The sequence below is a fragment of the Schistosoma haematobium genome, chromosome 7, assembly GCF_000699445.3.
Source record: "Schistosoma haematobium chromosome 7, whole genome shotgun sequence".
Classification (NCBI taxonomy): Eukaryota; Metazoa; Platyhelminthes; class Trematoda; order Strigeidida; family Schistosomatidae; genus Schistosoma; species Schistosoma haematobium.
In genome coordinates, this window is record NC_067202.1 from 7,519,575 (window position 1) to 7,532,885 (window position 13,311).

The following is a 13,311-nucleotide window of genomic DNA, read 5'->3' on the forward strand; positions in this document are numbered from 1 at the left end:
TTGGTTTCGTTAATCTCCCACGTCGACGTGCACCTCATCAGCTTCACTGGACACTGGGCTCTGACTCAATATTTTGACCAGGTTGGTTTACACTTATTGCAAAGGTGTTACGTGTAAATGCGTTATGAGAAACCGAATAAATGTGGTCTCTTTAACCTATTTCGATGGAGCAAAGAGGATTTTAGCTGAAGATTGTGTATCCTTATTGTTCTAAAGTCAGCAAATATCCAGATAAGTGCTAAAATAGAAATGATCCTGAAAGTTCAGCTGGAGACCTTAAATAGTATATCAAGAGGAAGAGAGTCATTATCCAGTCTTTCTAGAAATAACATTCACCAAGCAGCGTGTCAATTAAAAGTATCATGTATGGACTGTGATTAGAATTGGTGGAAAAACAGTTTTTTCCTTGAAATACCCTGCAAAGTGTGTATCTGCGGCTACAATTTGTTTAAATACATCTTTTATTATTTATCTTTGTTTGCCCTCATTTTCGTCTTTGAAGGTTTCGAGGAAATGGTAACTTCAGTTGTCCTATTATTCATTTTTGGAATTTTCAAAGAATGTATGTTGCTTATGACCTAATTTTTAAAGTATTATCCATGGAGTGCTATGTGTGCAGGAATCAGGAAGGAAATAAAGATAAGTGCATCAAAACTACAATGCAATGTCTAGAAGATGAACACTCTTGTATAACCAATATTTCATATACAAGTAAGCTGATTGCATTTTAATTTTATTAACATTAAAGATAGGTCACTTATTTTCCACTTAAATGGTGTTATGGGTTTTTAGCACTAATAATACTGGCCGAGATGAGAGCTTGTTGCTGCTGACCTGTAATACCGAAATTATTTCATCTCATATTCCGTGCAATTTCTTTTGTTAGAAATGCTGAAGATATATAAGGTGTTGGGATCTCATCTTCCCTGAAGGTTGCTCTCTTGGAAGACCTACTAACTCCTCTAAAATGTGGGCTTGGAACTTATTTCCAAAGTCATGAAGTCTTTAAATATGGGCAAAACTCTGCATAGTTTTCTAAACACGTAGACAACACTTACTGGTAATCACAAATCCCGTCAAATTTTAGTGATATGATCTTTTTGATTAATTTGTTGGACACTAAATTTTGTCCTCTCTTCATGAACTAAGGTGCTTATGTGTATCATTTTCTACCTAAAATTTACAACACAGTTTGTTATTGTTTTAGTTTTGAGTCACAATAATCTTAATTGACAGCAAACTAGATGTTTGTGCCAATGTCATATTTGAACCAAGTATCTTGACACTTTTCATGTATATTAAGTTTGAAAACTGGGATGGCATGGAACATGAATCAATGATTTTTTTTGTATAAGACTAGCCTTCATCTGATTGATTATTTGCTATTTGACTTTTTACTATTCTTCCCAAGTACTTGGTTACTTGAACGCGGACTACTATGTGTCTGCTTAGTGATTGAGTCTCGGAGATCATAAGTTACAACTACGAATAAAACAAATACTAGCATACCTATCTATTGAGCAACATAACTGCAAGTAGAAAAACAGTCATAAAAATGTTGATGGAGAGAAGTGAATGACGTAGGAAAAATGTACGAGGAAATTAGGCGGATGTTGCTTCTTGAGCTCTATATTGCCCGTTGATGTCATAATATGAGATTCTACCAAAAGTTTTCACTTTTCTGATTCTTACTTTGTTACCTGATATAGTGTACTAAGAAATAGATGTAGACATCTTAATTCAATTTGATGGATATATAGCGTTTCCAAAATCAAATTATTGTTCTCTACATTGTAGTACTGATAGTTCTTGGTAATAGGCTTTTCTTCATGCCTAATTTTCACCTCAAGATCTACTTATAATTATATAGTTTTTCAATCAGAGCTAATCTGTTCCACAGATAATTGTGAATCCTCTTTTAACTGGTCTACCTGTATGTCCTTATGATAAACCAGCAATCACATAAACTAGACAGATCTCAAAAATTTCGAAAGTTGTTTCATATTACAGATATTATCTAGTAATGTGAAAATTCTCTTATGCTACGATGATCATAGTCAGGCCTTTCCAAAAACTCAAGGCACTGAAATGTTTGCTTACATGTAAAACTAACCATTTAGAAAATATCACCGACTAATCATCAGGTTTATTGAGACGAATCATGGTCTACCAGTAGGCCAGAAAACATTCTTTATAAGGGTATACCATTTACGAATCTCACAAAATTTAAAAATGTCGAGATATCGTTCAATAAAAAATCAAAGTTCTGAACGCGTAAACATACAAACACCACTATCATAATAAGACCTGATATCTGTACATATTGCTTTAGCCTAACAATTAGTTCAAGTGTGTGTTATTTTCTTCCAGTTGAATCAAAACGAACTATATTTAAAAAAACTAAAATACTAGTGAAAATAGTATTTTGATTTCAAACCTAATTTACATGCAGGCAAAAAACAATTGGCGATAAGCTGAACCATGATTAATTATAAATCACTTGAGAGTTGATGTAAGCCACTTCATAAGTTGATTACTAAAGATGTTACATTTAGTGAATAACCTATTGCGTGATATTTTTAAGTTTACTACACCGTTCACATCTTATCCTCATGTTTTTAAGTAATGCTGAACCATTTCACGCGTAGGCTTAAGTTTTTATGGTTAAAATAACAACGGTTTGTCCTTTAAATGTATAAATAAATTTTAAAGCTATGTCTAACATGTTGCTTTTGTTAATTTTAAGTATGAGCAATTGTGATCAATCTAAAGAAATCATTCATCTACAGTTTTTGTTCTTAAAATACCCTGCTTATTATCTTTATTGTTACCTAATGTAACAATTATTATAACGTAACTTTAAACGTAAAGTATTAATGAAGTTCAGTCATATTTCTTGTATTTGTTCGATTTGCTTGTTGCACATGTTAACTTCTGTCATTTAACTTATAGTCAACTTACATTGAACTCATCCACCGGCTTCTTAAACATGAGCCACACTCTTGATGTGATGGGCTGATAATAATACTCAACTACCCAAACAGAATTGGGGCAGAATTCAAACTTGGGGCTTTTTGACCAAATACCTTAACCACTAAACCCCACAGCTCCATCGTTTTAGCTTGCAGATGTGTTACAACACTGCTTGTCTCGATGCGCAATGAATAGTAGTGGGTCATTGGAAAGCTAGATCTAATATAATTCAATGAAATCATGACAGTTGTTCCTACTTCTTTGGATGCATCTGTATCAACCAGTTGACATCCGTGAGATAACCATGGCTCAACATTGGTTGCAATGATGTAGCCGTGTTTATTCTTTGTTTCCTTAAAAAATTTCAATTTCATTGATGGAGTTTACTGTTCATGCATCAATCTTACTTAACTTTTTTTATAACTTGTGGTCTGTTAACATATGACGAAATGATACCGTCAATTAGAGAACAGTGATTTACCGACCAATGACTTATAAACCAGTACGAACAGTCTTGAGTCCTTATCAATTCTTCTTTCTGTCTAGCCCTGTCTGTTGAGTCTAGAACACGAATCCCAGCCTCCGCAATATGAATCATATATTTCAAACGTACTAGGTTTATATACAAGCCAAACAGACCACATCACACCATAGAATAAAAAGTAATATTTGTACAGGACCTAGCCAAAAGTGATTGTGAATGTAGGAGACCTAAAATAATTAACTGGGCATAACTTACGAATGATAAAGCATATTGTAATAGTCTATATGTAAAAATAAACCTTGTAATAAGAAGAATATGAATATACGTAGTTTGGTCATTTAACAATTATGCAATAAAAATAAATGTATAGTATTTGTCCACAAATAGATCCCAACAGTTACCATTCGTTATTCCTGTCGGGATATAACAATTTCCATAAATATACTTTCTGTACCTAATTATTTGCGATCACTGAACCTAAGTGTTGTATCCTGGTGAAGATTACATTACGAGTAACGTCTAAGACATAATAATGAACTAATATTATTTATATATTCTCATGGTATCAACATTCAGTAACTAGATTATGTATATCTATATTTCTTTTGTTATAAGCTTCATTTTGACCTATAATTTATTATTGTATGATCTACTGTTCTTAAGCTATGTTCAGTTTATTGACTACTGCCTCCCATGTTCACAGCCACTTTTTGGCTTTATTGTGTACAAATTTTATTTCCTATTTTATGGTGCGTTGCGGTCTACTTGTTTGATATATAAAACCAGTATGTTTGAGCTATATGGTTCGCATAGTGAGGGCTGGTATTGGTGTTCTGGACTCAAGTGAAAGGGCTAGGCGGACATAGGACCAATAAGGACTCTAGGCTGCTCATACCGGTCGAACGTCACTGATTTGGTACAGTGCTAAGATTGTATAGGTCGTATTTTGATTGGCGGATAAACTACGTGATAAAAAGCCGAACATAAAGACACAACACCAATGTTATTTCAATATTTTAGGTTCGTATCATTTCAGGTTACTCTGGATGCATTAGTGCTGTGCCCACTTGAACTGACACACATTTGCGTCAGATCCTACGTTATTGACAGCTGAATGACTGATTAAATTAGTTTGGCTTATTTACAAACTACATACCTGAAGTTACGTAACATCATTTACCGTTGATCTGAGTAGTTTTGGTAGATTCCGGTGGATAACTTCGATCAGTGGTTTGAAAAGTTAGGTAATATGGCTCCAAACCGCTTGCAATAGTGCAGATGCATTCAGTTCCTATCTTTTTGATTGTGGATCCCAGTATTCTTTTATAAATGTCTTTTTATTCTCTTTTTTAGTATTTCTCATTGTCATTCAATAGTTTTAACTCCTTTGCCTTTTATCTTAATTTTATTTCGTCTTGTTGATGTTGTGTGAAGATTTGTACTAATGATTATGGCTGGCACATGTATATGCTTATGCAAATCAAAATTGTGTGATAAAATAGCACTGTGAAGATTTGACTCATACATTTAGCCAGTATTATTTTCTCACAAAATCATTTTCCTTTTAGTTCCTCCCTATTGGTCGCCGATGGGAGAACGAACTCATTTTTTATGGAAAGCTTGTATTTCTACAGAAGAATGTGAGCGTCAAAAAGAAATTGCTGGTAAGACTTGTCAACGTGAATGGTATATGGACTGGAGATGTGTGGAATGTTGTCAAGGTGAATTGTGTAATTATTACGCAACGGTAAGTCAACTTTTAAAATTTGTACCAATAAAGCAAGCATAATTTGTACGGATCGTTGGATGTTTTCTAAGTGGGAATAACTTTAAATTAATCTAAATATTACTCACATATTGTCTTAATCTTCAACTAAACTGTGTGATTGATTTCATTTGAAAAACTAATTAATTACTTATCAGGGTGTTTGAGGATCTTGGTTGGACGGTGTAACCTTGAGTGAATATTTCAAACATGGAACAAATAAAATGTGGCTAGCAGTGAAACTCAGGACATGTGTTTCGTCTTATTTGGGTGCACGTGGTTCCTAAATTGAATTATTAGACATATCACTATCAGTTGGACTAATGTATGATTTAATGCAAAACTGGTGTTTGGTTTCATGTTAAAGAATTAGTATTATTAAATCTCAGCGGTTCATAAATGATACTAGGAAAGTTTTGTCACTGTAATTTTAAGGATAATTGTTTACTCAACCCTTAGGGTTTGTGATTTCTGTATTCGGCCACTCAGCTTTATGAGTTAAAAGAAGTTGTGAAACTCGATAATCAGGGTACTAAACATCTTGAACGAGGACTAAAAGCTTTTTCTCTAAAATACATAGTTTGGAATTAAAGACAAATATCAAATGTATTGATATACAGTAAAAACGATATGGATGTTTGAAATAGGATTTCAGTCATCATGTATTCTCTGTTACAAATAAAATCATGTTGACTGAGAGGTAATCCAAACTATTTTTAGGTTGATTGGAGTTATGTATGTGTAACAAAAACATAAATATTATATCTTTTGGCTAACACTTATAACTATTATCCGGCTTGTGAAGACATTTATTTTGTCTCCAAAATATTGAATAATGAGTTTGAGTATCATGTCAATAAAGAACATCTTGAATTGGAGGTATCTTAATTGCATGGTTACATTACTGAAAACTTTTTTTAAAAATGTCAAACGATTTTTTCAAGTATTAAGTGACCGGAGGTGGTCAGCAGTAAACTCTGGATCTTGCCTCCATGCTCATTGTTTATTATCAGCTGACCGCATCAGGAAGCTTGAGGGAGGTGATGTTCACTGTATAATCCAAACATGGGTCAGCTAGCTTCACAATGTGGGACGTCGTCACTAGGCTAATCAGGCGTTGACTGACTTTTATGTAGTTATGAGTGCTTAACGAGTTCTGCAGATTAATTTGCAATGTTGGTGTCACAGATATCTTAACACGACTACCTACTGTTGCTCACTTCACCTAATATTACATCTGCAATCAATCGTCTGATGGTTTATAATCTAAATTTAGTCATCAAATATTGTAAATGCAGTTGTTCATTCATGAAAAGGTGTAATGCGCAGCATAAAGTGTTTTAAGTCAGTAAACACCAGAAAAAAGTTTTTATCACAATTTCTTACTCTTGAGAGTTGTACACATTCTCCAGCCATACACATATCAGTTTTCGGTCGTTTCCTAGCTAACTAGTCACTTAACGAAATAAAGATCATTCTAAAGGTCATGCAGATTGCTATAAAGATGCAACTGACAGAAACACTTACGGTAGTGTGTAAATCGGTCGGGTTGATAACGTATTTACTAAACTGACTCCGGAATTTTAAGTGAACAGAGTTCAAAAGACAAAACCATTGCAATATTTAGTGTGCAACTATATTTTCAATGACTACTAAAGTGTATTGAATACCATGATCAATGAATTCAAGCGTGTCACTAGTGTCAGAGTTGATTATCAATTCTAAACTATTCTACGATTTGGTACTGTAGAAACTGATTCCTTACATACAACATTTTTAATGATATTACAAAAACTCGTATTTAAGTCACAACGCCGTCTAGTTGACTGACTATTTGAATGGGTGTTTTATAACTTGGCTTGAGTTTTATGCAGCATTTGTCGCATACCATCATATGTAGGCTATCATTAAAAATCAAGGAGCAGTTGATAGGTGTTTTGTCGTAGTACAGGGCTCCTCAGCAGTTCACACTGTTGTGAATGCGAACACAAGCAGGGACAACCAAATGTATTTGAACACAAAATTATAGAACCTTTTAGTGAAATCTGAGAACCATACAGTAAATTCTACATCTTAAAAATGTCGATCAATTGTATCAAACTTAACTATTCTTTCGTTTCCACACCAATCACTCTCTGTTTTCGTTCTCTTTTCTTCGATCTTCTCAACCTTCTGCCTCTAGAAATTTCACTTTCGACTGATGATACATACTACTTATTTCTGTTAACATAAGTAGCACACACCATAACACTTACAATCTCACTAGAGATCGAGGCCAGGTAGTCGAAGGCTTAGGTCACTAAAAACTTCGAATTATTCGTAAACTTCCACTGAGAAGTCGTGACTTTTGGAGTTTTTAGGAGTGAAATTGTTTTCATCGGTGGCACAGAATTATTGTCATATTGCATTATAAATCGACTAAGGTCGGAATTGCGAAACCGGACACTGGTCTGGTGGTTACAGTGAGTGAGTATTTTCTGTTATACCTGGAGTCCCTTCATTTGACTCCTCGTTTTGTTGTAGATATACACCACTAAAAAGTTTCATTCTAGAACGGAACAACTATACAATCGGCAACTGATGTTACTTACTGATTGATCACTTATTGATTCAATGATCCTCTTATACAGATATCAGTGATGATAAACTTACACAACCAGTTATTCACAAATACTAAAATAACTCTTACTGTACATAACTATTTAAATGTAACCACTTTTATTTATGAGATTGTAATCCTCTCGGTTTTTCTCTTTCATAAAGAACCTGTTTGAATTTCTATAGAGACTTAACCGCTGTGATTTCTGACAATCGAATCTATTTTTCACACGCATAACATAAATCACTCATTGCTTCAATTTCTTCATTTTATTACAAACTATCTTTTAAAAAAATATAGATAGATTGTGATTAGTATTGAAATTTAGTGTTAGATTAGAGTTCTAGGTTAAACATCAACACTGAAATGTTGGTACATCCAATTAAGTAGTTCAAGACAGAACAAAGCGTATATCATGAATTTTACTACTAGCTACTATCTATCTATTCTTTAGGAAATGTCATTAAACTACTTGTTCTTAAATATATGCTTCAATCGACTTGATCATATTTATAAGGATAATTCAATTGTATAAGATTTATAATCATAATAGTATATGGTTGGATAATTCTTTATACTATTCATGGGATTTCTGTTTACTTTTTGTTATTTTAGTTATCAGGATATCGATTATATTGGGATAAAAATTTAATTATTTCAATTATGGTGCCATTTTTAGTATATCATTTGTTTTAATTACTTACTTACTTACGCCTGTTACTCCTTGTGAAGGAGCATAGGCCACTCACCAGTATTCTCCATCCAACCCTGTCCTGGGCAATTCTTTTAAGCTCCTTCCAGTTCCTATTCATCCTTTTCATATCTGCTTCTATTTCTCGACGTAATGTGTTCTTTGGCCTTCCTCTTTTCCATTTCTCTTCAGGATATTGACCAGTGAAAAACACTTTGTATATTTATTTCTAAAAGTAGGCTTCTTTTTGCTTACTTTTTATATGAAATTCAGGTACTATGTTGAATGAATTATTTTGTATATAAAAAATATGTAGATCATATAAATAAATTGTAAAACGAAGTGTGTATTTTTTTGTTAAAGCTTTTCGATTGATCAAAGATGTATATTGGCTAGCGATGGAGTCCAGGACGCACGTTTCGTCCTATTTGGGACTCGTCATCTGGATGTATCTGCATTCCAGAGTTGATATTCACTCTGGGACTTGAACCCAGTACTGTTCGCTTCAAACGCCACCACGTTATCCACTTAAGTACTGAGTCCCGATAGCCACCTACTTGTGCAATGGGATGAACGTATATCCAGCTGAGAAGTCCCAAATAGGACGAAATGCGTGTCTAACTGGATTCCACTGCTAGCCACTATCCATCTTTGCTTAAAAAGATTGTGAATTAAGGCTATATCGAGGCAATCATCACAGGAATGCATATATCCCAACATGAGACTGAATAATTGCAGTCCTAAATAACAATGGGAAGATACAAGTAAAACAACACTGAATGAATTATTGGATTAATGTTGTATATCGCATTCATAATTACAGACAACCTTATTATCTACGCCCATTATTTAACGGCTTTGGTTAACATGGCTTAAATTAAGGTAGTAATGGGATTGAATACATTTATTTCTAATTTTCTAAATCTCAAGTCTTACTATTTTTTACTCAGGTTCATTCTTTTTCTAACTACATCTTCAACGTTTAATTCTTTTTTCTTAACTGTTATTATTATTACTCCAACTTGTTTATTATCCATGTTGTCGTTGTGGTATTATAACTCTGACTGACGCACATCTGTGATAGCTCCTGAGTTGATTGTGTCTGAATGATTAGTATATTTTTAAAAAATCCTAATAATACTGGAGGTACCATCATAAACAATTATCTAAGCCACTTACAAAGACTTGTTCTGTTTGGTAACATCTTATTGTTGAGACAATCAAGTAGCAAGACGGGGTGATTCGCCTTAATCTCTATTCAATAGAATGTGTACAAATATGTTTGATGCAGTCTGATTTGAGTCATAGAAGTTTTCATGAAGAAGCAGATTTTGATATTGAACATGTTTCGAATTGTTAATATGAACGAATAGAGTGCTAGTCGATTCATTATACATAGTAGTACGAAGTGACTTAGTGATATTTACTCACAAGACTAAGTTATTGCCTCAATCTTCCGAATGAATTGATTTCAAAGAGAAAAACTTCTGTTTAGCAGAATAGGTTTTCTTTTTGATAAAATAACATGCTTATATACAAACTATTAAACATAAAAGTAATCATGATGAGGTGTGACTTAACAAATAAACATGTAGAAGATATTCATTGTGTTGGTTACTTATTCATTGATGAAATGAATACTTAGTTATCAAGCTTATTGCTTTTGCATAAAATTCAAACATACTTCAACATTTTAAACGACGCTTAATGTTGTAATTGCAGTCCAAAAATAATAATATAAATTGACATTATTTACAGACAGCTGACTTGGCTGTTTCCGAAATAGGCTGTTCAATATACGAATAAGTAATCATTCTTGGAGTTGGTTATTACATTTGAATTGTTACGATATTGACAAATTGTATGCAACATGTTGTCGGTTTCTCTTTAACCACTTCTTCCAGGTTGATTGAAGCTTTCATCAATAATCAATTCAAAATAAATTTAAAAAATTCAGTGGATTGGGTCTGAGGTTTTCGGTTGTTTTCAATATCTCATATTCTCTTCTCACGTTTGATTTATAAATAAGAAAGTGATGTTTATTTTTAAGTAAGCTAATGGTATATACGTTATCTAAGCAATTCAAATTCTTCAGTATGGGTTTACGGAGGTCGTTGAGTCTTATTTAAATCATGAACCGATATAAATCAGACCACTATTGAAAAACTGGAGGCACTGAATGGCCGTTTCGTCTTAGAATCGGGTTTCTCAGCAGTGCGCATCCACGATCCCGCACTCATGAATAGAAATTGAGTTGTTATTTACAATCGGATATCAGTTCGTTATTATTGAGGGGGGGGTGTGAAGTAAATCTTACTATGTTGGTGATTGTAATAAAATCCATTGAACTAGGAAACAAAACTCGTTCCACACTTTTTTGACTGAACTTGACGTCATTATTTTTATTCCCTATCAGGTAATATAGGAATTTATTCATTGGAGTGTTGTATTTTGAAAAGGCAGTGATATTCCACCATATATTTGGATTAATAACTATTTAGTTTAACTTCAAATAGATTTTTTGATACAGTCACTGATATGAGTGTTTAGTTGGAACCACTATATTTTAAAAATAAGAATAAGTTTCTGCCAATACATTCAGGCTAAACAGTTTTATTCACTTATAAATATGCGAAAAACATCTATAGTCTTATTTTCTGTGAACCCATGATCCCTAAAAGGAGCTTTTGTCAACTCTATCTGGCTCCAAAAGAAATCAAATGTCACTAGCTGTGCGATTCCACAAATTAGTAACAATAATATGGTGCCGACTAGTTGGTCAGTTATCTGGCTTTTCTAGTTTTTCAGTTGTGCTCGTTATAAGACCATTCTTTCAGTTCATCAAATCGTACAGTTTTTTTTAACCATTATTTGCCATTTGTTATTTCTCAAGACCTTATTTTATCGTTGAGGATTAATGATTGGTACACGCTCAAGCGTTATTTTCTATTTGTTTTCATCTGTGACGTGCTTGTACAACTGACAGTCCGTCAAATTTCACATTATCAGTTAATTTCCAGTGCTCATGTTTCCCTGGGGATAATTTATTGGGAAACCTACTAACTTAATTTATGACAGCATTATGTTTCAGTGTGAGAAATGAAGATTGGGGGTTAGGGGTATGTTCAAAAACCTGACGGGTGCTAACGCAAATCTGATTGGTTCGTTCATGAATTATAGGACCAATATTTCCTCATTTGAATTTATCTGGCAATGATTGTCGTTATGACGAGTCGGATATCGTAAGGGTTGGACACTTGTTTTTTTCAGTTTATAATGAGCATAATCACTGGGTTACTTGATTGTAGCAGTAAATAAATCCTCAAAGTAATTAGCCTTGTAAGTCCTCAACATTGATGTCGACCTCATTCGTTTTGCTGAACACACTTCAACTGAAGGCTCTCGGTCACACATCCTCACCAGGAGTGAGTGCATATGATAACTAGAAGTATATGGAATTCTATATTATCTAGGAATTCCCGGAGTAGTGCGATTTACATCAAGTAAAATTAGATGGGCACAAACAAGCGCATTGTATTTGGAATCCCAAGTCGGTGATTGTTCAAGTACAAAAGAAACATAAGTTCGTACAAATACCGCATGCAACGCAGCTTAAATGCGAATTCAAATCTGTTTAATCCATTGTACTTCCACTAAGGTTCATCGTTTGCCTGTCCGACTTTGTACTGGATGTAGACCTTGTATGATAACTGATTAATGTAGTAGAATTCTTGATGTCCTTGCGAATCATTTTATGAATTTTCGCTTTATCATGGTATACGAAATTAGTACAGTTTACACTATTTAGTAGTAGTTCTTGGAGCTTTGTGTAGGGAAGTGAAATAGGCTTATCTCTCCATGTCAAAGTATTCAGTGAGCTGTGGACATCGTTTTTCGATAAAAGTAAGGAAATAAGCCACAATTTTATCAGCCTTACCATCATCCCAGGTTATAATTCAGCTTTCAAAACTTCCCATGTAATCTTCGAAAGCTTCAGAATTTGAATATATATCCAGGTATTCGATCACAGGCTCCATCGCGACGCCAATATGATGATTACATATTTATATATTATATACGGAATTCGAAATCGGTGAGAATCAAATGCAAATGAATCACTAGTTCGTACAAATACCACAGCACATCGTGCTACACATCGCTTGCAACTACTGACAAGTTTAGACCAAACATATCGATAGCCTTCCAAATATATTTTCAAACTTATCCACGCCTAACTTCTGCTCTGAGTGGTGTTTTAAAACCATGAAATTTTGTGCTATCTTCTAGATCAATGTGTTTATAAATTCCCTTTCGACCGACCTCTTAACTGCTGCTGTACGGTTCTCTATTCCTCATCAGTTCTCAGTCTATCATTCACAGTCTTTCAGGCTTACAGCCAATTTTTGCCTGGTTCATGTTCAACTGTTCCTTAACACTTTCTGATGTTAGTCGGATATCCCTGTACATAAACTATATTTTCATGAAATACTATATTTGCTTAGGCTGACTACAGATTCAGGACTCAAAGGCAGTGCAGAAAGTGAAGCTACGGAGTAGTCGTATGCCAGTAGGTATTTAGAGGTTGAATCAAGGTTACTAGTGCATGTAATTAGCCAATTCAGAGATATGGAGTCTTAGAAATCGGGGTATCTGATTGATGGATTTGCCGTGTTTTCAGTAGTGAGAGATCACACTAAGTACCCTTTACCGCATCCGTTCGCGTTCATTTAAGGGTTCAAAGTCAAGGAGGTAAATACACTTATGTCAAAATCAGTAAAACAAGTATGTTAAAGTTCAGT

General features: G+C 33.9%; 1 protein-coding gene across 1 annotated transcript; it reads left to right on the forward strand.

The window, feature by feature from the left end:
• The first annotated feature begins 486 nt into the window (after window positions 1–486).
• MS3_00011174 (uncharacterized protein) lies at window positions 487–8,855 on the forward strand. The gene is made up of 4 exons (XM_051219580.1): window positions 487–516; window positions 560–711; window positions 5,026–5,204; window positions 8,437–8,855. The coding sequence occupies exons 2-4, from the start codon at window positions 561–563 to the stop codon at window positions 8,515–8,517; spliced, it is 411 nt and encodes a 136-aa protein (XP_051064333.1). The 5' UTR covers window positions 487–516; window position 560; the 3' UTR covers window positions 8,518–8,855.
• The last annotated feature ends 4,456 nt before the right edge of the window (window positions 8,856–13,311 follow it).

Excerpts from the sequence above, each read along its gene's own strand:
- MS3_00011174 (XM_051219580.1), top strand. The coding sequence starts at position 561 with ATGTATGTTGCTTATGACCTAATTTTTAAAGTATTATCCATGGAGTGC. Across the intron at positions 712-5,025 it reads AACCAATATTTCATATACAA|TTCCTCCCTATTGGTCGCCG; the intron begins GTAAGCTGATTG and ends TTTTCCTTTTAG. Across the intron at positions 5,205-8,436 it reads TGTGTAATTATTACGCAACG|TTATCAGGATATCGATTATA; the intron begins GTAAGTCAACTT and ends TTGTTATTTTAG.